At 42.4% G+C, this 24746-nt stretch overlaps 1 protein-coding gene across 15 annotated transcripts in view; it reads right to left on the bottom strand.

Moving 5' to 3' along the window:
• Positions 1–24746, bottom strand: part of PTK2 (protein tyrosine kinase 2) — an 858662-nt gene that overhangs the window by 342269 nt on the left and 491647 nt on the right. For all 15 annotated transcript variants that reach the window (XM_078686693.1, XM_078686689.1, XM_078686690.1 and 12 more), the window contains 2 exons: positions 8321–8428; positions 5229–5346 (listed from right to left, as the gene is read on the bottom strand). In XM_078686693.1, coding sequence (XP_078542819.1) covers positions 5229–5346; positions 8321–8428 — 226 coding nt within the window. The remainder of the gene's footprint in view (positions 1–5228; positions 5347–8320; positions 8429–24746) is intronic.

The following is a 24746-nucleotide window of genomic DNA, read 5'->3' as shown; positions in this document are numbered from 1 at the left end:
TTTATTTTTCTGGATTTTTAAAGATGTATTTTCTTAACAGGGATAAAGCTTCTGCAGTTTGTTCCTTTTTCTCTTTCCCTTCCTTGTGTGATTGTTCGCTTCTCTCACTCTGTTCCTGAGAAAGGGAAATGTTCCTTTCTGTTGTCCCGAATTGTTTATTTGTCTACGTTTTGTATTTTGAAGTAATGACATTTTTTATTTTTATTTTACGTAGTCACTTTAGAAGAGTAACATGTTTGTAGTACTAATTTTTCAGGCAGCACTGTAGAAAACAACACAATGAAAACTTAAAACTCTTGCAAAGTTGGTGCAATGTGTTGATTTACTGTACTTCTGTGTAGACAACATGGCGGTGTTGCAGACAAAACTAACGGTACAAAAGGGGGAACTGCCAAGCCATGTCTTCCCTGGACCGGAAACAAGCTTCCGAGGACCGGTTTCTGGCATTCCAGCCGTCTTCAGCCCGGCTTGCTTGAATCCAGTGGCAAAGTGAGCAAGGGACTCACGTCTGAGCATGCATGCAGCATGGCTTGGCAGTTCGGGCTGGACTGTTCCCATGAGGCACAGGGTCAGACTGATTTGCATATAGCCATGTCTGAACTGGGGTGGCAGAGTGGGCTAAAGAACGGTGATGGATCAAACCCAGATCTTTTGACTGGGTGTGAGTGTTTGATTGGTTCAGATGCTCCGTCCATCACCACCCCCTTTTGTACCGCAGACAAAACTAATGCAGCATGGGCAACCATGTGCTAGGAGGGGGCGGGGGGTTGAAGTGTTCAGGGGATGAGGGAACTTGGCAAAAAACTAAAATAAGAAGGCATCAGTGGATAGCTAAGTGGTGATATTTCACGGGAACCAGCAGTATGCTTACTAGGAACTTTCTGCTCATGCAGAAATGGAAGGGGCATATACGGCAGAGAGGAAACACCTCACTGCGGCGACCAGAGGTGGCAGGAAAGTGTGGCTGTGTCAAGGGGGTCTGCCCATCCACATAGAAAACATAATAAAGGTGTAGGAGAGGGGCAGGTCCAACATCCTATGCTGTAATTCCAACCGTAAGCTGATAAACTTCGACCATGACCCGCTGAAGATGACCCACAGCAGGTATGAAAGAAATGCATGCACACCACATCCAAATACCTCAGAGCATGCTTAATGGCCGATCTGCCTTACTTCATAATATTTTTACCTTCATCCTGCTGGTCATCCATCAAGAACGGGAGCAGTTTTGGTATCTTTTCCTACTGCTGCCCATCATTTTGAGTAAGCAGCACTGTCTGCCCATATGGTAATGGATGGCATCTCAGAGATCCTCCTGCTACGCCCTCCAGTTTCCTGTTGCCCTTCTTCCCCAGCACTAATAGAACAAAGACAGCCATGAAGGGATGCCAGCATGTGACTGCAGCAACCTAAGGGGCTGGTTTAATAGCCAGCATGCATACTGGCAGAGTGTGGGGCCCTATAACTTTTATCTCGCCTCCAGCGGACTACCAACATCAAGGATGGGTTATTGAAGACAGTGTTCCTCTTTTACCAAATGTGGTCACCCAGAAACATGGTCAACAATGACCATCTCTACTTCTACTTCAAGGTAAAGAAGAATCCAGGATCTTCAGCACCGACTGTATGGTCATACCAAAATCAAAGGCACTGTGCGCATCAGTGCCACATAGGATACTGTGAAATGGGGTGAGGCTTCACCTGAGAAGATGGCAAAGCCCTTGGGGAAAGAATTTACTCAGCTCCTTGACCAGAATTTTGGGTAAGATATTACTCATCTCCTAGACCAGAATCCTTCTGAGGAGGTACATCCTTCATAATGGTTTTTCTCAACCACACAGTCGGGTAGAGGGGCATTTTATTCCTTACAAGACCGTTAGGCCACATTCCCCAAAATATTTCTCCATTTAGCCACGTGAGGTCAACATCCATTGTTTGCTGATCAGTTTCTGAGTGGTCTTCTGAGATCTAGGTGTTTTGTCTTTGTAATCCATGCAGATCTATTACACCACATAATGAATTCCTCTGACAGCCTCATTTTACCTGGGAGGAGTGACCTGGAATGAATGTATCTTTCCTTCAGCCTAGCTCGATCTCTTTTCAGGACGTGATGTTTATATTCCCTCTTTTTCTGCTTTTTTTTCCGTGTCCATGCCTTTCTTGTACCTTTCACAATTTTCTGCTGTTTTTTTAGTGTTTTGACAACAAGGCCCATATTATGTTAGAAGCTTCTAGTGCTGACCATGATGGGGGTAGCACCAAAGGTATTGACTGTTTAGTTTCCACTGAGGTAGTTGCAGTCATTGACTTGGGAGGCATCAAAGATCTCAGTCCTGGTGATACATACAGCCATTATGCTAGGAGTCTGGCTTGACAGCTTGGAAGCCCATCATGTCAAGGAGCGCACCTGGGTGAAGGTAAGGAGGGAAAATGGATTCCCCCGACCGAGAAGAACGTAATGGCATAGCAGTTACGTTAATGGAGGTAATCCAAAGGATACTCCTCCCTAGACTTTCTAGTACACATCCCAAAAAGGGGGTTTATACTAACGTGAAATCCTACAAGAGCGGACAATTTAGATACCACTTTGAGCTGTTTTCTTGATTTGTCTAATACCTTTATAGAGCTCCAATACATAGACATTACTCTAATTATCATCTCTTTCTTTGTTCTTGTAAAAAACAAGCATTGACATATGCATGTTATGAGATATGGTCTGGATGACGGGAGTCTACCCACTTCAGTTATGGATCTTCTTCAGAGATTTAACTCGGACCACAATGACCACAAGCTTTAAATAAAGCCGCTTTCTTGGAGGTTCCATTAGAGAATATAAAAAGTACACCCTACATTGTTCCGGAGGCAATACAGGACTACTAGAAATAGTTTTGATTAAGTAAATTGAACGAGCACAGCTATTACAGGAGTCCCATGCATTATTAACACATGCATTACTAATCTTCAAAAAGCAGAGGCTAGATGGAGGAATCCTCGCACATAAAAGTACATTGGGTAAAATTGAGCTCCAGCACCTGCAGCAAAGTGTCTGCTTCTTTCTCAATGGCACAAGATGTTTAACTGGAGGTTGCCCAGCTTCACGTATTGGAATGATAAAAGAGCATGTGAATCTATAAAAGAGCAAATGCTGGAGAACAAGCCCAATCTAACACCAACTTTACAACGTTTTAATTCAATGCTTTTCAGCATTAATCTTTCGGCGCATCAGACCATTGCCATCGATATAACAAGCTGAAAAGTAAAAAGCCACTGTGTAATCTAAAATAGCAATGGAATAAAATAATAATTTGCATATTTGAAACATTCAAAAAGATGAAACGGAAAATGTACAACATGCATGAAGTCATGCTGGCATGAGAAACAGAAAGGCACATTTACAAAATCTAATCTAATACAAAATTAAACTATTAAAACAGATTTACCACATATTTGACCAAACTTGCGCGTTTTCCTGGCATCTGCTTTCAACGTTTCACCATTTAAGGTTGCTGCTGCAGGAAAATTTAACAGGACATCTGTACCTTATTGCAACTGTGGTGGACACATATAATGTAATAGTTGAGGATGATGCATATCTGCTCTGTTTTGGAAAGCAGGAAAAGCAAGAACCGCCTATCTCAGGACACTAGCACCTTAGAGTTCTCTTATTTGCAGCATAGTTCTGAGTGGCCATCTATCATAACCCCACCAATCTAGAATTGACCAAATAACTTTAGGTACGTAGGTAAGGGGCACAGCATTAGATTCTGAAAATACATTAAAGTGTAAACAAAATGGGTCCTGTTATGAAAGCCTGACAAGCTTATCGTTTTAAATGTACTCCCACTTTTTCGGATGACCTTTCTGATATAGTATAGTACCACTCTCATTGGGCAAATTATTGGGACGTTTTGGGGGCAGTATACCTTTTTGCACAGCTCCTCATAAATGGGTAATCATTTGCAAAGGCTTGTGTGTTACCAGTGTCTGGGAACTAGCCAGAAGTCCTGCAATCAGAACCGTATTGTACCCCTCTCTAGCGCCTCTGTAGCCTACCTACTACAACTACAGAGATCACCGAAGTAAAAGTAGCAGTGATCTGGGGCTACGTCTGTTCGAACTCTAACTATATTTTATCTATCTTAGGTATAAATACTCAGAACAAGCACATCAGCAGAACCAAAGAACATTTCATTAGAAGCATATCTAATTTGTTATGTGATTTTTATGTTGTCTATCTTTTTTAAGGAGGCTACGAAGCAAAATGAGACGAAAGGAAACAAACCCATGGCCCTATTTCTACCTGCTACTCTACTAAGTGCATTAGACTAAAAAAACAAAAAGAAAAAAAAATACTTCAAGTTTTTAGGCACAACCAGGGGCAGTGACACAACTTTGTGTTTCTCCTGCAACACTATGCCTCCAAAGAATGGGGGTTGAATTGCAACAAAAAAAAGGAACAGTAAAACAAAAAGGAGTCAGTGGATAGGAATGTCAAAAAGTCCGACTAAACAACAAGTCAAAAATGGGGCACAGAGAAAGGATTGAGTAAAAGAGAATAGGTAGGCAAGAAAAAAAGGCAACCCATGCTCCGAAAAAAAATTAAATCACGTATTAATAAGAAAATATACAATCTAAATTTTTCAGGATTGATACTTGAACAAAGAATCATTAAAGGGAAACCGTTTGATTGATTGTGATAATTTTAGAAGAGAAATACGAAAAAGCTCTTCTAATTTTTTTTTTTTAAATCACAAATCTTCCTAGTTAATTAATACATGATCTGTGTGTTTTGGGCTTTTACGTGACACTGAATATATTATTGACAAAAAAAGTTACTAAGTCACTAAGTGGAGGGTCACTGAGCTAAACACATATTAGTTAACGTAAGGTGCTCTATTTGCAAGGGTTCAAGTACATTTGATGCAGAGATGCTTAATGCCTGTATATGTCCCAAAATGCAAGCTTAATACAATCAGCATCGACTTTTCTTAGCTTACTTGGATCAAATCATAATCTTGTGCAAACTGTGTGAAGACCTTGCCGAAGTCAGCACAAAGTCCTGATAAATGCCGATAATGTTAGAAGGCAAAATAATTAGCCGTAATAACAGCATGCACAAAAGTTTATTATCTGTGATCCTTTACAGTTCAAAATTTGCCTGAGTGGCTGTGAACCTGGCGGATGTCTCAGCACATCTTAGATGTACACGGATGGCCGAAGGGACTTACCTTTCTGCGGCCGAATGATAAAGGATTCCGTGGCGCCGTTCACCAGTCGACAGTATCCATCGATCAAGTCCGCCATGTTCTCAGCAATGGTTAAGGACGGCGCTGTCACTGTCAGAGGCTAAGGGAAGAAAAAAAAAGCCAACAGAGGCACGATTGTTGAGAGGCACCGAAAGGAACAGCCGCATCATTACATCAGAGCCCTTTAGAGACATGTAAACAGAAAACAGAAAGCTGTGGTGGAGAAGGAACTAGGGAATCTAGGAAAACTACTTTAATATATAAAAAATTGCAAATGAAATATGGACACTTTGATCTTTACAATGGAGCACTGGGGTTTCTCTTTTCATTTTAAACATTAGATATAACAAGCATTGGTAATGCATCGGTTTCGCCTATGTAACGCATTAAGAGCTGTTTTCATCTATCATCATCAGGGAGGAGGAAAGAGCTCCCTGACAGATAACACGGGAGTGGAGAGGATGGAGCGCAGCGCAGGGCTTTAAGTGGGATGAAAAAAACGGGTGGTCTCCCATGGGGGCGTGGCAGATGTAATTAAGGGCGTGGCTTAAAACACATAAGCTAAAAATCTGCACTTAGCATAGTGCTGCCCTACTAGTATTTTGCTGCTTCTGTCCATTCATCCAGATATATAACACAAGTAACATCACACCTACAACAAGCCAGGACCATTGGCTTTGTCAATGGTTGTAAATTGCATTAAGAAAAATAAACAACAACAATGTCTTTGTTGTATATAATATTGAAAATGCTTCCATTCTTGTGGGTGAGATTGTGGCAAAGGCTAGAGCTACCAAATTTCGAGCTGAGAAAGCAGGTTCGAGCCTCACGTCGGCTCCACTTCCTGTGATTCGAAACATGCGTATGTCCTTGTGTAATATAACTGGTACTCATGTTTGCTCCAAGTTTGCGCTATATGAAACTGAAAAATTAGTCTCTTTGAAGGTACATCAAAAGCAGTGACGGGTTGTACTATTGCAGAGTTAAGCTTTTTTTCCCCCCACCCTGAAGGTAAAAATGGAGAGCCCGGTAGGGACCCGTCTCAGCACCTGCTTTTAAGTACTGACGGTGTTCAGCACCGACAGGACTCTGCCCATTTAAAGCCCTGGCTTAGCGGCCAGAGTTGCTGACTCAAGAGCTGGGGATCCCGTTCGAGTCTCGGCTTCGCCGCACAACATCCTGTGACTCTATGCAAATCACTCAATCTCTCCGTGTGAAAAACTGTTATATAAATTTGCTGCAATAGTAAAGGGCAAGACGTTATGAAAATATAGACCCACCAAAGTAGATGTTAACAGTATATGGGCGGTGGGAAACTGATGAGAAGCAGACGAGGAACAAGCTTTGGTAAATGCAGGAAAAAATATGCTACAGCCAATAGAAACGGAGGAAAGGTAAGTGGCATGCACAGGAACCAATGAGAAGCCAGGAAAAAGAGGAGACGGAATGTAAGTTCCTCCTAAGTTTATATTATAAATAGTGTTTAGGCACAGCGCAAGCGCTGTGCAGTCAAAACCTAAAAAGGAACATCAGGTTTTTCCTTTTTTCACTTTAAACATTATTTCAGTGGATATTTAGTGCCTGAAAAACTCTCAGCTGGGAAAGCTCAAAAACACGAAACTAAAAAAAATAGAATGATGTAGAGCATACATGCTTAGGGATTACTAGATAATGACGTTTGTGGGGCATGAAATAACAGAAACTGACCTCAGCAGCACAGTGGTGCCTTTATATGGTTGCTACATCACTTCTGGAAGTAATGATAGCGACTCTTTGGCGTAAGCTGCTGAGCCACCAAAATGAGTGGTTTGCAAGGACAGCTAAAAAAACGTGTTGATTCAATCTGAGGTCTTGTGCTATCTCTAAAAAGATGAATATGTGAGAAAACTCCAGATATTTACACCTTTTATTGGATTTGCAAACAGAATACGAAGGTGGTACAATGCATCCGGTTTGAGATGAACCGCAGACTTTTTTTTCTCAAGCAAATAAAAAATTAAAACATCGTCATTCAGTCCAAAAGCGACAACATGGGAACAACAAAACAAATATGTAACAGCAATGCACTCCTGCAGGGTGTCCAGTTCTGCCAAAACATATGGAAGTGCATAAACAGATGGGGACACTTGAGGGGTGATTATTCAGAACTACTGTTCTCAATACGAGCATGATTACGTCTTTGTGCTCTCTTTCAGACTGACATATCCCTTTTTACAGGTAATCAATACTAACAATGGCTGACATGGGTAGAAAGCGCACATCGACTGGGACAAAATGCTATTGACTAGTCTAGCGGACACCCCCTTGTACCCCTGTGGACATTACCACATGTATCACACACTGAGGGATCTATATGTTCTCTGGCAGCCTGCATGGACATTTAAGGCAACACATTTTAAGAAAGCTCACTGTCTAACGATATGTTTCCAGGATCAAACCACCCAAGCTCTACCATGGCCAGGTTATTAGTGTACGATGCCTCAGCCAAAAGCAGGAGGAAGCCTTCTCTGGACAAACTCAAGAGTCTGAAACAAGCCTCACGGCACATGAAAGTGCACTGCCTTTAAAGAATTGAAGCTGCCACGGCTTGGAACTCACTTCCTCTGGCTCTTCCTAGTATGCAAGACTTCTGTCTATTAAAAACAAATTGAAGACTCATCTTTTTGTTTAATTTCTGGCACTCTTCCCCTCTCCAGGCTCGTGCCGGGACACTCCTAGGAGTATCTGTGCGCGCTATAAGTTTAAATAACATAACATATTTGTAGCGGGATTAAAAAAAAAAATACAATGGACTTAAACTACAAGGTACTATCTGTGAATTCTTCACCCCAGTCAATGTGATCACTAACTGTTCTCGGCAGCACGCAGCACCATTCGCCTGAGGTACAATGCTCGCACTATGTACACTATCCCGCGTACGTCGTACCTTGTAAACTTTAAAGTCAATGGGAATTTATAAGGTTCCACAAACCCGGAGGTATGCAGGTGCTGGCACTGACACTCAAGGTTTGAAGCTCTTCCTAAACCTGCCTGATCATGTCACACTTCTGCACAAATTGCTCCACGGGTCATACCTCAGGTGCGCCTGCTATTTTGAGCTGCAGCATCCCTTTCCGGTCCTTCTCTTCGCTGTTTGAATACTGGATGGTCTGGACTTGGTTTAAATCTGCTAGATGCGTGGGCTATTGGAAAACAAAGAAGGCATAAGAAATATTAATATAGAAAGATGAAATACCACAAAAGCATTATATTCACACTGCAAAATACAAATTGGACATGGGTATTTCATGGTATCCTGACGTTTCACTGCCCTTGTTCGAGTTAGCTGTCATCCCACTACTATGCAAGGTTAGCATAAAACTCAAAGAAACGGCATATTTGAAAGTGAGGCTAAGAAAGTGCATATTTATAAATCAGCTTAAGAAAGTGCAGATTTCCAAGGGAGACTAAGACATTCTACGTATTTATTAAAGGTTTGGGTGTGGTCTTTACCATGGCCACTGGTACTCTGCCATGTCTTTGCTGCATTTTGGTTAGGATTTTTTAGAAAGTGGCATACGGTTCCCTGAAAGGGCATTCACCAGAAGGGATAGCAGGCTACAGCATATCGATCAGATCACTGATACAGCAGACGAGCCGCCTCCTACTTTAATCGCAGGCTGCTTACTTAGAACTTCGGTGCGACAGTTTCTGCAGGCATCTCGGAAAACTTAGTGAACAGTGCACAGAATCCATAAAGTGCAAATTACCTTATAAAATCTAATGAATCAAAAATATATTTACAGGTAATTTATTTAATAAGCTCTTGAGAGGGGAAATAATGTATATTTACCTCAAACAAGGAGCATGATTAAAATAAATGTGCAGGGCGTGCTGTGAGTCATTCCAGTCTTTCCCATCACAATCCGTGCCTTGGTTTATTTCTGCTGCTTGAGCAGGCGCCCTGGCTCTGCCGCTGCTGCTTTGATGGATCCGGATGCTGGCATGCTTCTCCCATCTAGCGGCTGCATCCAGATTAGCGCCAACACATCTCAACTTTACACAGCAGAGCGCCTCATCAGACCCGCACTGACAGGAGCATCAGAAGTCTCTGGTGTTTATTTATAATTCAGCCCACCAGCTCTTCCAACATTTGTCGAAAGGGACATTTACCTTTTAAGAATTTAAAAGTTAAAAATGAACAGACCACTCCTAATTCTCCTTTAAATTGATTCTTTCTATTTCTTTCTTACTTTATTAATCTTTACATTTCTTTTCTTTCTTTCCTTTCTTTCTTCTTCTTTCCTTCTCTTCCTCTTTTCTATCTCTCTTTCTTGCTATCGTTTCCTTTCTCTTTCTTCTACTTATCACCTTATCCTTATTATTTGCCAGTTTGTTTTATTTATTTCTGTAAGGATAATTATATGTCTTAATCTGGCATTTTGCTTTGTATTTGAAAATCTCAATAAAAATTTCTTAAAAAAAAAAAAATGAACAGACCAAAACAGAAGAAACAATCACACGTGCGATGGAGTTGCATCTGCAGAGGTGGGGGGTGAGGAGAGGGATGGTGTTAGGCAGAAAGAGATAATGGTAATAAAATAATATTAATAATGATATACACCAGGCATAACACAAGATCTCCCCTCTCAGCAAGCCGCAGGCTCTTTCTGACTACAGTATTAATATTTAGCTCGCTGCTCCCTTGGTAGCCTTTCTGCTGACGTTGCCTGTCAGACCCTGGGTGCTCTGTCTGTGACTTACTCCTCCCCCCACCCCAGTGAATCCACGGCAGCTCATGAAGGGACATCACTGGTACAGGGTCTCCATGCAGGGTTACTCTGCTGACGAGGAGCCCAGCTCTTCTCCGGCTGCAGCGGTGGGATCAGGGTCCCTTGTCTCACAGTGCACACAGCAGGAAGAGCTCCACTAATTTACTGAACTCCAAAAGCATCAATTCTCTTTCTAGGAGTGCACGCTGGCGCGCCTCCTTGTGTCCCAAAGGTACCCAGGACTTGCATCTTTCAAAGATAAACACTACGGTATGTGTTTTGCAGAGAGGCTATCCCCACTCCCCCGCGCAGTAATCCATCACTCTGTGCCAGAGTCCTCTTCTATCTATCTTAGTTCAGCAGTCTTTAGACAACTCCCTGTGGCCAACGGTGAAGGCCCCCTTCCTCAGGATTCATGATCTGACAGGTAAAATGTGGCAGTGCTGTGCTCCGCGCAGTCTAAGTGGAGAGAGTCCTCAGTACCGTCTGTCTCGCAATATTAAGTGAGTATTCTGGTTCAAGATCAGTGCTGTGCGATGGAGTGTACAGAGGGGCATGCCGCTGCTTTGCAGATTTCTGACGGTGAAAAGGGTTCAGATAGAGCAGCAGTTTCTTTCCATCTACTGGACTTCTGCTCTTCGAAATTTCAGTAAAAAGACTGATTAATGCTACTTTTAAAATCCCCGTTAATAAACCTTGATTTCAGATTACTCTTTCAACGAGCAGAGGGCTGCAAGGCTACACAAAACTGTCGTGAACTTTAGTGCAGATGTATTATTTAGTTTTGGCTCAAAAATGATTCACTGCTTTTTATCATCTGGTGCACCTAAAGCATATCTGCTGATAGAAGGGTGCGGGGGTGAAAAACGACAGCAGCAAAGCAAAGTTCTGATTAACATGGCCTCAAGTAGAAGGAGCCCAGTATGTTTTGCAGTTATTGAAACGAACAGTGCCATCATTTTCAACTTTTCCCAGAACAAATCCGGCTATTGTTCTGTTGAAAACGAAGGGAGCAAAGAAGCCTAGACCCCTGGAACATGGGGCGAAGCAGTTGGATATGGTCGAGGTGTATTCATGTAGTCTGGGGTTGCTACAAGGTCTAAGAAATGCTTCTGCTCTAGCAGGTTTGCTCTCGGTGGTTCAAGGGCCTCAGACAGAATGCACAGTGACACACACACAGAGCTGAGCTATTCAGAAACTAATGAGGCTCTGGAACATAGCGTGACCGAACACGGCCTTGGTCAAACCAATAATGTTTAGGTACAGTATAGCAAGAATATCAAGCTGCAGATAGAAGGATGTCTGAATGGACTGAAGCAGAACCTCCAAGAACAAGCTCACCTACCAAAGATTTAAAATCAAACTAATGTAAAAACAAGCAATTAGAATTGGTACAAGCACCAATAATTGCATCCATACAGGGGGGGGGGGGTAAAGCTTTGTATAGAGCGAGCGGCATGCAGTTTATCCTCGTCTATCAGCTTTGACTCCTTGATGCATTTGGTACAGCAGACGTACAAGGCTTACAATAAACCTGATCTTTATTAAATGCAGCAGGTGCATCCTGCCACCCTGTTCCACGAGGCAGTACATTACCATGGTGAACCAAAAGTGCTCCTTCTTTGTACCCGAGTCAAGTTGTTTTATTCTCTTTAGTTCCAAAGGAATGACGTGGAGCTTCATTTTTTAGATAAGGGAGTTTTTTTTGGCGTGCTCCTGATCCGATAAGGGAAAATGCTCTTGCTATCACAAGAGCAGACTGTCACAATTGACAGTTCATTCCTTCAGTCAGAAAGCTCAGTCTGGAAGGAAGAACTGATTGGGTCTCTTAAGGACTGAGACAGTAAGCTCAAGAGAATGAAGGGAGGAAGAATGACCCCTTCAACAACCCCCTCCAGGAGGTGAATGATGACAACATGTCAATTTCTACCAGTACCAGGTTAATACTTCCAGCTAGGGGAGGCTTCCACACAAAAAAGAACCAGAGCTGTCACTTGAAGAGAGACAGCTTGAGGCTCAGTTGGCCTTCATAGCCTTAGAGAAGGACAAGCTAGAACTAGAGAAGAAGTGGGCAAAGGAGGCAGAGAGAAGAAATGGTGATAGCAATGAAGAGGAATATTTTGAGATGTCCAGAGGTGGTGGGTTTGATCTTAGGTTCCCCAAAGGGGTTGTCCCTAGGTGCCAGGAGGGGGATGACATTGATAAATGGCGGACTGTATTTGAGGGGGCCCTTGAGATGTGAGGGATCCACTCCAAGTATTGGGGCTCACCTTCTGTGGGAATTGATCCCGATAGCCAGGAGGAATAGGCTCCTGGCCATACCGGGGATGAGGTAAAATCTTACTCCCACATGAGAAAATGTCTACTCAAGAAATTTTGTCTCACCCCAGGGCAGTATCGGGTGAAATTTAGGGACACCCAGAAAGTAAATACAGAGTCTATGTAAGAATCTCAGTAGAGGCACTAGAGGGCTAAATTGAGGGCAACCAAGTGAGTACTTATAAGGGGCTGTACAATTCATTAATGAAACAGCACATCCTGACTCATTGTGTACAAGAGAAGTTACTCCGGTATCTAGTGGACTCTAAGCTGTCTACTCCCAGACAGCTGGGGGAAACAGCTGATGAGTGGCTGAGAATCAGGGATTCTAATCAATACCACAGGGTGATCCTAAGAAGGGGGAGGGGGCACCCCTGAAAGGGAAAGCCCAGGGGAAAGAAGATACATTTCAAGAGTCCTCAAAAGACACACAAAAATCTGCGCAATGAGGGGGCCAGAGCCAATTCAACTTCAAAGAGAAGGGTTATCAGGGAAACCCTTTTTGACTCTGCAAAGGCAACAACGTTCTTTAACCCTTCAAAGGTGGGTAGATGTTTTCACTGTAATCAGTCAGGACAAAAAAAGAGGAGATGCTGTCTGCACAAAGAAGCTCTCCACTAGTGGGCAGTCCCAGGGGATTGTCAGTGTAGGTGTTTGGGTGGAGACTGTCCCAGAGATGGAGAAGGCTGCAACTTTAGTGTCCTTGGGTTGGGTGGAAATTGCACCTCTTGCCTCCCAGCTTGGAGAGGTACAGGCAGAGGCCTACAATCAATGGAACTGAGATTGAGGCTCTGAGGGATACTATGGTCACAGATAAAGTGGTTACTCCAGAGCAGATCATACCTGGTGTGTATCACCAGGTAACCTATGCAGACAGCAGAGACAAACTCCATCCCATGGCAATAGTGAGATTGGAATGGAAAGGTAGGACAGGCCCTACGCAGGTAGTTGTGTCTCCTGCACTCCCAGTGAAGTGTCTACTGGGAAATGATCTTGAAGTGTCTAACTGGTCAGGGGTGGAGAGAATGGTCCATGCAAAGATACTGGATCTCACTGAGTGGGTTTATGCTGTGACCAGGTCACAGACTATCCACAAGGGAAATGATGGACACGTGAACCCTGAGACAATGGGCCAAGCATCCAATGACACGGGAAAGGGCAATGGGACTGGTGAACCACCCCAAGGAACTCCAGAGGTGCAACAGGATTCTTGCCCTGAGGGGAAGGATCTGACCTCTGAGGTAGGGATTCCATCCCTGCAAGGTCTGTCAGATTAGGCAGAATTGACAGGAGCCAGAGGACCCTCCAGAGAGTAGTTTTGTCAAAGACAGAGAGCTTTGGTCATGTAATCTCATGGCTGAGAAAATAACCTCTTATAAAGTATTTATGTATCAGTTTATGTACGAACACACTTTTTCACTATTAAAGTCCGAAATAGGGTGGTATGTTATGTTGTTCTTGGTATTAAAAAATGTAACAGTATATGTTGCGTCATGTATTGAAAATTGGTGATATACCTCACATTCACATTTAAAAATAGAGATACACCCTTCTCGCGTAAGGAAATAAAGCCCTGGCTTATACTATGGCTGAGAAGTGGAAGTTTTGGGAGGTGTCAAAGGAGGAGAGAATGTGAATTGGAATCAGTAGAGCATTATATCTAGGCTGTCCTGTTTTCAGTTTCTATTTTTGGTAAATTCTGGTGGTTTTTTTTCAGTGTTTTCAATATCTTAAAAAACAGTTTTTATCAGTGGTTACACATTTTCACGCCACTAAAAACAACAGAAAAAGTGTTTTTCCGGTGTTTATGGAATGTTTTGCTTTTATCATTGTTTGCTTTATGCACTGAAAGAACATGGCATATAGATAGTGTACGTATAGTGAATATGAGGTCCAAAGAGATTTTTGCAAATTAATCATATTGTAGTACACCATACAATACTTCTTCAGTGAGTCTTTGGTCATGTGTGCTCGCGCTTTCCTTCCCATGTAAACTTCTGTGAAAAGGCTCTCTCAGCATTCATAGCCCCTTGGGCTGAGAACCGTCAGCTAATGGGCAAAGTTGGGATGACTCTTTCATTGATGCCGCATAAAGCACAAAATAATAAATATTTGCGTTTTAGTTCCTGGGCATAAGAAAACAGTGCACCAGAATGGACTATAACGTCAATAGCATCCCTCATTAACTCTGAAGATTGTAAAGAGGCTTTCAGCATACCATCTAACAAGTGGCAAGGATCTCCTACAAGGAATCACTTCAGCTCGGGTATCAGTTTTGACAGGTCATCACTCAATTTTTTTATATACGTAGCTGAATCACTACAAATACAAACAATATCACTCCAATCTTTGTTGAACTTGGAAAGAACCTTTTTTGCAGAGCATAACAAGTGACACATGCGTTCCATGTTTTCCAAAAGTCTGGTGTCACGTTTTCACCACTATCCCAGATGCTTGGTGATATATATATACTTGTCACTATACCTTGCATTTAATGTTTAAAGCCTGAGGTGTTAGCAATTCACCCACTATCAATACTTACCCACTAGAAACTATGGTCTGATGTATTAAGGGTTTTTACCCATTCTCTGTGGGAAAATGTGATGACACATATTAGGAAAGATTTTTATGAAACTAGCCATTTTACCTATCAGTAAAAGAATCAAATGCAGCCAAAATATCAAATGTGAGTTTGATATGTCCCGATTCTCTACAGTTTATAAAATAATGAAACTAAACCTAAAACGTGAAACTAATCCCTGCATCTTTAGACGAAAGGCCATAAAACTGAAAAAAGTAAAAGGAAGAAAAAACAATATTTTAGTGGCATCCCTAAAGAACAAAACTCAAGCAGAATAATGTTAGCCAGTCTTTCTTACTGCTAGCTTGTATAACAAAGTTACATTTTATTGACCCCTTCAGTTAGAACAAAATGACTCTTTCCCTTTATTTTTCCTTTCTTTGAATGGCATTTAGTTTGTGGTTGTGCAGGTGTTTTTTCAGTGTTTATATGTTTTCACCGGTGAGGGCTATTTTTCGTTCAGTGGGGTTTTATCAGTTATTATAGGTTTAAACCTAAAACCCCACAGCCTAATTATATCCCTGTTGGACGCCTTATGCTATTCGTGGTTAACTCTAATCACCAGTCCTCACCAATTGGAGGACATCTTTGAAAGAAGATACTAAAAGCTACAGCGATGCTAAGCATGACAATATATTCTTCACCACGAGCACGTCATCACACTAACTGAGCATGCATCCCGGGTTGAACATGTATTTCATATGGATCCATGCAAAGAAGTAAACACAGAGAAAACTTTTATTAATTGCTATGTTATTCGGTCTCATTCTCCTGAATGTACTTTCATTGATGCACAACAGTTAATGAAAAGTTAACTGCACCCAATGAAAAGGAAACTATAAAACTACTCCTATTAAGAGGTTTTACAACTCAGTCTGTCCAAACTGGGTTACAGATTCTGGTACTAGAGGCGCAACATAATAATTAAAGTATATACAGGAGGAGAACAGATAATAGCTGTAAAGATCCAAACAGCAAGAACACAGCAAGACAAAATGGCAGATTAGTTTAGTTGGATTATCCCTAAATAGATGAGATTACCTCCCAAATTAACGTTTCACTTGTCAGAAGACAGTTCAACTTATTCACTCTTAGACACAGGTACTTCACGAGGTCCAAAAAAACCCACAAAAGACGTCTTGTCACTCAAAACATATTCCTTTGGCGGCAAAAGATTTGTGGTACTGGATGTTTTCCTGTGGATCTCCCTAGTTCAACACCAGCATAACACACAAGACTTATTTCCCTGCCATAAAAATCTGAAAAAGTGTTTCGTAGAAACATGCAATGTTACTTTTCCCCACTTGCACTGGTTAGGTGTCGCGAGGAATTTTGTGAAAAGATCTTCTTAAGGACACTGAGGAATAAAATAAAATACATATTGGTCTGAGCTTCTTATTGTCAACAAACATTTGCTCTATATCTCTTTCATATGACCAAAACACTATTGTCTGATTCACGTTTGATCAATTTGGATTATTGCAATAGTCCACTAGTTAGGTTTCCTCAATGTGCACCTTAAGTGAGGCAAGAACCCCATAAGGCCCTACTAAGCACATGTCAGCAAAAACAGTGCAACTCATAAACTACCAGTTCTGGTACTTTGGTTTTTAAAGCTATAAACGATCTGTCTCAAGCTAATAACTTGAAGGCAAACCAGATTTTTAACTTTGTGCAAGCTTCATGCGCTAGTTCATGATTCTTCTCACTGGAGCTGTTGAACCATACCTATACTAACACTTACTGATAAATTAAAGGAGGAGATAGGGAATAAGACAGAGTATTCTCTCCAAACACCAAATGTTGTTAAGACCCCTTCAGGTAGACAGACAACTGTGCCGACAGACCAACAGAGGCCATAATAAAAATGTTAAAAGAGGGTGCCCGACGGGTACTTTATGCCTTGAACTTAACTATGATACTAGCACCATCTTTACATACACATGTACATATAAAGAAGTACAGTGAATAACAGGCTAAGAAAATACAATGGATGCAAAGTGATATTGAAATTGAGACCAGTTACCTGAATGGGAGTATAATCAGGCAAGGCAACTTCAAAGTAGGCTAAGGCTTGTTTCATAAAGTGGAATCCACTCAGGGTGATAGTGATCTCTAGAGTGATGGGGATTCGCACCTGGCGAAGGTACATTGATGATATCCTGGTCATCTGGGATGGAGATGCAACCATGATAACTGAATTCATCGACTGGCTTAACAATCAAAATGCCTTTTTGAAATTCACTCACCAGGCATCTAATACCAACATGGTTTTCCTAGATTTGAATATCTATTACGAAGCCGGCGTGTTAAAAACGGAAACACATTTCAAACCTACGGCAAGGAACTGTCTCCTCAGATTTGACAGCTTCCATCCGCGTCATCTGAGAGAGAACCTTCCTTATGGACAGTTCCTACGCCTCCGTCGGAACTGTACTGATGTGGCCAGATACAAAACTCAGGCCAAGGATCTCAGTGCCAAACTAAGACAGAGGAAATATCCGGAGACTGTGATCAAAAAAGCCTTCACCAGAGCACGAAATAACAATCGGGATGCCCTTTTGGAGGACAATCCACGTAAGGAGAATGCCGAAAATAGGACTGTTTGTGTCACCACATACAGTCCGGTCAGCAACCAAGTGACAAAACTGGTCCACAAACATTGGCGCACTCTAACGAGTGGTGGCTTAACTTTGGAGAAACCTCTTTTTGCTCACAGAAGGGGTAGAAACTTAAGAGATATACTAGTTCACACTAGACCACCCCCTCCTATCAACGACCAGACGAGGTTACAAGGCGTACATGGGCACTACCCGTGTGGCAACTGTAATAACTGCCACCTCACAAAAAAAGAGTAAGAATCTAATTTTCACCAATGGAACAACATGGGAACAACGTGCATTCACGAATTGTAACAGTAAAAATGTAGTTATCTAATCACCTGCCCATGTGGAAAGGAATATGTGGGTATGACCACCAGACCTGTTAGGGTCAGGTTAAATGAACATAAAAGCAACATCAGGTGTAAGAGATTAACGACTAAGATGTCAACTCATTTTATTGAACAACAACACTGTGTGAATGAGCTACAGTGGACAATAATTGAACAATTGCCCTCAGAGACAGGTCTCCTGGAAAAAGAACAACGGTGGGTGTTCCGGTTGGGAACGGATACCACTGGGCTGAACGATTCCATTCCATGGAACCTTCTCAGATAAACACTTGATCTGACTACCCATCATAATGTGGTTGGTGTTCACATGTGGTTACATACAACAAATGTCTTTTTGTTGGGTTCATATGGATTGTGGTGTGAGTGTGGATAGATATCACCAAGTTGTAATTGTGGAGGTACCCCTTAGGGATTAAGTTCCAGGGGATTCCCCTATTCACAACCATTTTTCCTCATTGAACCGGCGTGTGTTAAATCCATACGTAATAGCAGTCCATTTAACTACATATTCAAATACATCTCTGTAAGATACTAGATTCACCTTGGCTTGACCTGTTCGGCCAGCAAGTTGCCCTAATGCCTCGCCTTATTGTCACCAGAGCACTTTATCCATAGCGCCATTTATCTGCAGGCGTTTTAACGCATTACCGAGTGCTCCGCGTCTATGCGTAGTGTCTCCGCTGACGCATGCGCACCAGCCATGTCTGCCGCACAGGCGTCTTTCCATAGCGGTAGTGCGCATGCGCGACAAAGTAGCGGAGGGAGCTAGCGCAACACCGGATGCCCGGAGATTCCCTCTCCGTATTTGGGCATTCACCGGGTTGCATTATTCAATTAACCTCCGCGAATTACCAACAGGCACAACATATATAAGGGCCTCGATCCCTTTGCAGCTCACTTCATCCGAGCCGCGTTGAGGATTGTCTTGATGCAGGATTTTCGTAGATTCCAAATGGTGGACATATAGTCCAGCCAGACTCGGGGCAAAAGTGCTGCCCATGCTGGTCCCATGCTTCTGCCAGAAAAGAGTGCCCTCATATTCAAAAAAGTTTTTCTTGAGTGCCAGTGAAATGCACTCCAACACTACATTCCGTGGGGTGTGGTATTCCCAATTCGTAGAATGCAGTACCTCTTCAATGATTTGGATGGTTTCGTCGTGGGGGAGACTCGTATAGAGGCTCTCCACATCCAGGCTTAGCAACATCTGTGAAGTAGGATCGAAGGTTTGATTATTCAACAGTTGTAGTACTGCTTTGGTGTCCCGTAGGTAGGTGTCAGTAGCCTGTACAAGTGGCCTCAAGAATGCATCCGCAAACTTGGATAAAGGTTCCAGGATGGATGAGATTCCGGAAACTATGGGGCGACCAGGGGGGTTCTCCAGGTTCTTGTGCACCTTAGGAATGGTGTAAAAATATGGAATGCGCGGGTTCCTCTGTGTCAGGAATTCGGACTCTTTTTTCGTGATCCAGTCATGTGTAAGTGCCTCTTCCACCATACCACCTATCTGGACTCTCAAAGATTCAGTGGGATCTTCCGTCAGTATCTGATACTGCACAAGAACCTGGAGAACCCCCCTGGTCGCCCCATAGTTTCCGGAATCTCATCCATCCTGGAACCTTTATCCAAGTTTGCGGATGCATTCTTGAGGCCACTTGTACAGGCTACTGACACCTACCTACGGGACACCAAAGCAGTACTACAACTGTTGAATAATCAAACCTTCGATCCTACTTCACAGATGTTGCTAAGCCTGGATGTGGAGAGCCTCTATACGAGTCTCCCCCACGACGAAACCATCCAAATCATTGAAGAGGTACTGCATTCTACGAATTGGGAATACCACACCCCACGGAATGTAGTGTTGGAGTGCATTTCACTGGCACTCAAGAAAAACTTTTTTGAATATGAGGGCACTCTTTTCTGGCAGAAGCATGGGACCAGCATGGGCAGCACTTTTGCCCCGAGTCTGGCTGGACTATATGTCCACCATTTGGAATCTACGAAAATCCTGCATCAAGACAATCCTCACAGGGCAAGGATTCGCACCTGGCGAAGGTACATTGATGATATCCTGGTCATCTGGGATGGAGATGCAACCATGATAACTGAATTCATCGACTGGCTTAACAATCAAAATGCCTTTTTGAAATTCACTCACCAGGCATCTAATACCAACATGGTTTTCCTAGATTTGAATATCTATTACGAAGCCGGCGTGTTAAAAACGGAAACACATTTCAAACCTACGGCAAGGAACTGTCTCCTCAGATTTGACAGCTTCCATCCGCGTCATCTGAGAGAGAACCTTCCTTATGGACAGTTCCTACGCCTCCGTCGGAACTGTACTGATGTGGCCAGATACAAAACTCAGGCCAAGGATCTCAGTGCCAAACTAAGACAGAGGAAATATCCGGAGACTGTGATCAAAAAAGCCTTCACCAGAGCACGAAATAACAATCGGGATGCCCTTTTGGAGGACAATCCACGTAAGGAGAATGCCGAAAATAGGACTGTTTGTGTCACCACATACAGTCCGGTCAGCAACCAAGTGACAAAACTGGTCCACAAACATTGGCGCACTCTAACGAGTGGTGGCTTAACTTTGGAGAAACCTCTTTTTGCTCACAGAAGGGGTAGAAACTTAAGAGATATACTAGTTCACACTAGACCACCCCCTCCTATCAACGACCAGACGAGGTTACAAGGCGTACATGGGCACTACCCGTGTGGCAACTGTAATAACTGCCACCTCACAAAAAAGAGTAAGAATCTAATTTTCACCAATGGAACAACATGGGAACAACGTGCATTCACGAATTGTAACAGTAAAAATGTAGTCTATCTAATCACCTGCCCATGTGGAAAGGAATATGTGGGTATGACCACCAGACCTGTTAGGGTCAGGTTAAATGAACATAAAAGCAACATCAGGTGTAAGAGATTAACGACTAAGATGTCAACTCATTTTATTGAACAACAACACTGTGTGAATGAGCTACAGTGGACAATAATTGAACAATTGCCCTCAGAGACAGGTCTCCTGGAAAAAGAACAACGGTGGGTGTTCCGGTTGGGAACGGATACCACTGGGCTGAACGATTCCATTCCATGGAACCTTCTCAGATAAACACTTGATCTGACTACCCATCATAATGTGGTTGGTGTTCACATGTGGTTACATACAACAAATGTCTTTGTTGGGTTCATATGGATTGTGGTGTGAGTGTGGATAGATATCACCAAGTTGTAATTGTGGAGGTACCCCTTAGGGATTAAGTTCCAGGGGATTCCCCTATTCACAACCATTTTTCCTCATTGAACCGGCGTGTGTTAAATCCATACGTAATAGCAGTCCATTTAACTACATATTCAAATACATCTCTGTAAGATACTAGATTCACCTTGGCTTGACCTGTTCGGCCAGCAAGTTGCCCTAATGCCTCGCCTTATTGTCACCAGAGCACTTTATCCATAGCGCCATTTATCTGCAGGCGTTTTAACGCATTACCGAGTGCTCCGCGTCTATGCGTAGTGTCTCCGCTGACGCATGCGCACCAGCCATGTCTGCCGCACAGGCGTCTTTCCATAGCGGTAGTGCGCATGCGCGATAAAGTAGCGGAGGGAGCTAGCGCAACACCGGATGCCCGGAGATTCCCTCTCCGTATTTGGGCATTCACCGGGTTGCATTATTCAATTAACCTCCGCGAATTACCAACAGGCACAACATATATAAGGGCCTCGATCCCTTTGCAGCTCACTTCATCCGAGCCGCGTTGAGGGAAGGCAGGCGATTAGCTGTTGCAGTAACCGTGAGTTATAGACCACAGACAGAAGTCGTTTTACACTGTACTTGTGTCGTTCTGAAAACATAGTTCTCCTACTGAACCCCTGACATTGATTTTGTAGGTTTTCTGATTAAGAAAGGAAGGATTCCCCTATACGCTAAAGGCTCATGAAGTCCAGTATTTGGGAACTCTAAGTAAGATTTGCATTCCTTTCTGTTGTGCTCTCTTGACACCTGAGCACAGAGTAATGTTGGTGTTGTGTGTATATATGTTTGTAGTGTCCTTTTTCTTTTTCTTTTTCTTTCCAGGTACCAATTATTTTTTTGGGGTCTTACCTGATGTTTTTTCAGAGAAGGAATATTCTTCTCCTTAAATCCTGTGATAGTTAGACTTGTATGTTTATCTATGATTTTGTCTCCACAGGTTCTGACGCCAATTGGGCGCAACGACACTCACTAACATTTAACATTGTGAGGAACATTACACATTGTGGTAATATTTTTTATTTTCACTTTTACATCTTACATGTGAGTAAGGGGGGTTAGTGCATTAACCCTTGTCCTGAAGAAGGGGGCTTTGACCTCCGAAACATGTTGACTTTTAATACAGTGGTTTGATACCCTTACACGTATCTTTCATAACCACGCCCTGCACTTTCATTTTAATAATACCAGCCGGGGATTAAATAAAGTTTTTTTCTCCCACGTGCCAGGTATTTTTTAACTACTCACCTTTTTTCACCTCACCTCACTCACACTTTTGTAAAACACACACCCCCACACTTAGTTCACGTCAAGTGCTCCTGCGTATTCGCGAGTCGTAGCACGCCGCATTCCGTAGAGGGGTGCGAAGGCCCCGATGATGAAGCATGACACCAAGGGGCCTGTTGGTGTGTGAGGGGCATTTAAACAACATTGTGTGTTCCCCATCACTCTAGAGATCACTATCACCCTGAGTGGATTCCACTTTGTTTATTCGCATGACTCGGGAGACTGAATCCACTGACTCTCTCTCTCTCCCCCCTCTTGTTAAAATTTGTTTAAGGCTTGTTTCAGTCTGTCTTTTATTATTTGCGGGGGGAGGGAAGTTTGCTCCTCATGAATTACTGAGATAGAAAGTTTGCTGGAGGCATGAGAGGATTCTGAAAGGCTATGGTACATCTCCACTATTAACATTCAATATCTGAACGAGCATAACTTGAAGTATGGAGCGACAAAAGAGACATGCTCATTCGCCTTTTCTCGGAAGAGGGTACGTTATGTATAAATATTTTTGGGGATTAGAAGATGCACCCGGGTGTGGCCAAGTGAAAAGACTGGTTCAAGACCCAAATGGGCTGCTGAGTGGAGTTCAGCTTTCAGAGGAGCCAAATAAGTTGCGGGAAGACGAGTCTGTACTTGACCTGTACTTCAACTGGCCCATGGGTTTGAAGATATAATTGGGTACGATGGTTTACTCTAGTAGAGTTGGTGAACTGTATAGCAGACAGTCATGGCTGCACTTGCTACATGGAATTTTAATGATGGGTGACAATCAAGAATAGACTGATAATTTGTCCAAGTCCACCGGCCTAGCTAGGGTCTTGTGGAAACAGAGAATCAATGGAAAATAAACAGAAGGAATTCGGCTTTCGGAGTATTCAATTTAGGTGGGACTGCTCATCTACATATATTTCTAAATCTCCAAAGAATAGCTTCAGGCACAAATGTCACCCAGGAAAGTCCCCTTCAAGTAGAGCCTCATCTAATATTGGCAGAAGACTTCATGTACAGATACAAGGCTGTTGGTACCAAGACCAAGGCCCGAGAAACTCTAGATGACAGCAGTAAATGTGCAACTCAGGAGAACTAGGTGATCACTAACTGGTTCCAACCAAAGAGGAAGGAGTAGAACCAGAATGGTCCCACCAATGCAGCACACTTTCCCTGAATGCAAGGCAGTAGTTAGTGCCACCAATCTTTAGCAAAAGATCTTGGAATTTAAGGTCAAAAGAAAAGCTGAAATTGGGAATGAATGTCACAGTCCAGAAAATGTAGGTACCTTCAGTTAAAGTAGTGTAGTGTTTTATGGAAATAACTTCTGGGCAATTAACTAATTGGCATTATTGCTTTAAAACTGAACTTTCCTCAACTGACAAATATTAAGCAGTGTGGAAGGTAAAAGCATAGAGCACATGATAGGCATCGGTTGGATTTTCAATTTGAACTTCCTGAAATTACTATAACCAACTGAAAATAAATCGAACATCTTCAAAAAAAACGTTTAGAGTTTTCTAGCTTACTTCATATTGATGTGCAACCAACCAAAGGAAACAGTGTAAGAGGAATTGCAGTTGAGTAATTTTATTGTTAATTATTTAAAATCTTACAATAAAATCCGAAACATGTCCGGGACTAAGTATTTAAATTGCAAAAACGCTACATCCATGAACTACTCATAACAAGCAGATATTCTGATGTCCTTTTATTCATGTGATCTCTCGGTGCTTCTGATGAACTGTGGATGCAACTCATCAAAAAGCAGTTAATAAGCCTTCTCTGCCAATTCGCTAGCAAATTAAGACAAATTGCATAAAGCACATGACAAAGTCTTTCCTTAGAAAGACACCATCGATTGGCTCTCATTCATAAATTGTCCCAGGAAGACGGATATTCACATAAAGGTAGTAACACAAACCTAAGACGAAGAAAGCTATTCCTCCTTTTCCCTTGCCAATGGCATCCTCACAAGATTTGGTAACACATTTTCAATATAGCTATGTTACATACAACTTGATCATTGTTTTCAAATAACAATTATTAATGACACTGCTCAATGAAAGCTTCATTTTTTTTTATTGGCTTAGAATTTTTAAAATACGAGGTATGCTATAATCTCTACAGATGTAGACACAATAGACACAATCTTTTAAATAAGTTGCCCACAGTCAGGACGACTCGAAGTTCTTGGATATTTGCAGCCATAGTCCAAACTTTAAGATTTTATACGGAGCAGAATACAACAATAACAGTTGTAGAGAAAAGGTGAAAATAATTTAGGAGGCTGTTGCTGCAGATTAAATGCTAAATGTCAAATCGCATAGAAAACCAGATCGAGGAAGTCTGAAAATCA

The sequence above is a fragment of the Lissotriton helveticus genome, chromosome 4_1 (assembly GCF_964261635.1).
Source record: "Lissotriton helveticus chromosome 4_1, aLisHel1.1, whole genome shotgun sequence".
NCBI lineage: Eukaryota > Metazoa > Chordata > Amphibia > Caudata > Salamandridae > Lissotriton > Lissotriton helveticus.
The sequence above is the reverse complement of the archived record's forward strand: the minus strand, read 5'-3'. Positions and strand labels throughout refer to the sequence as shown.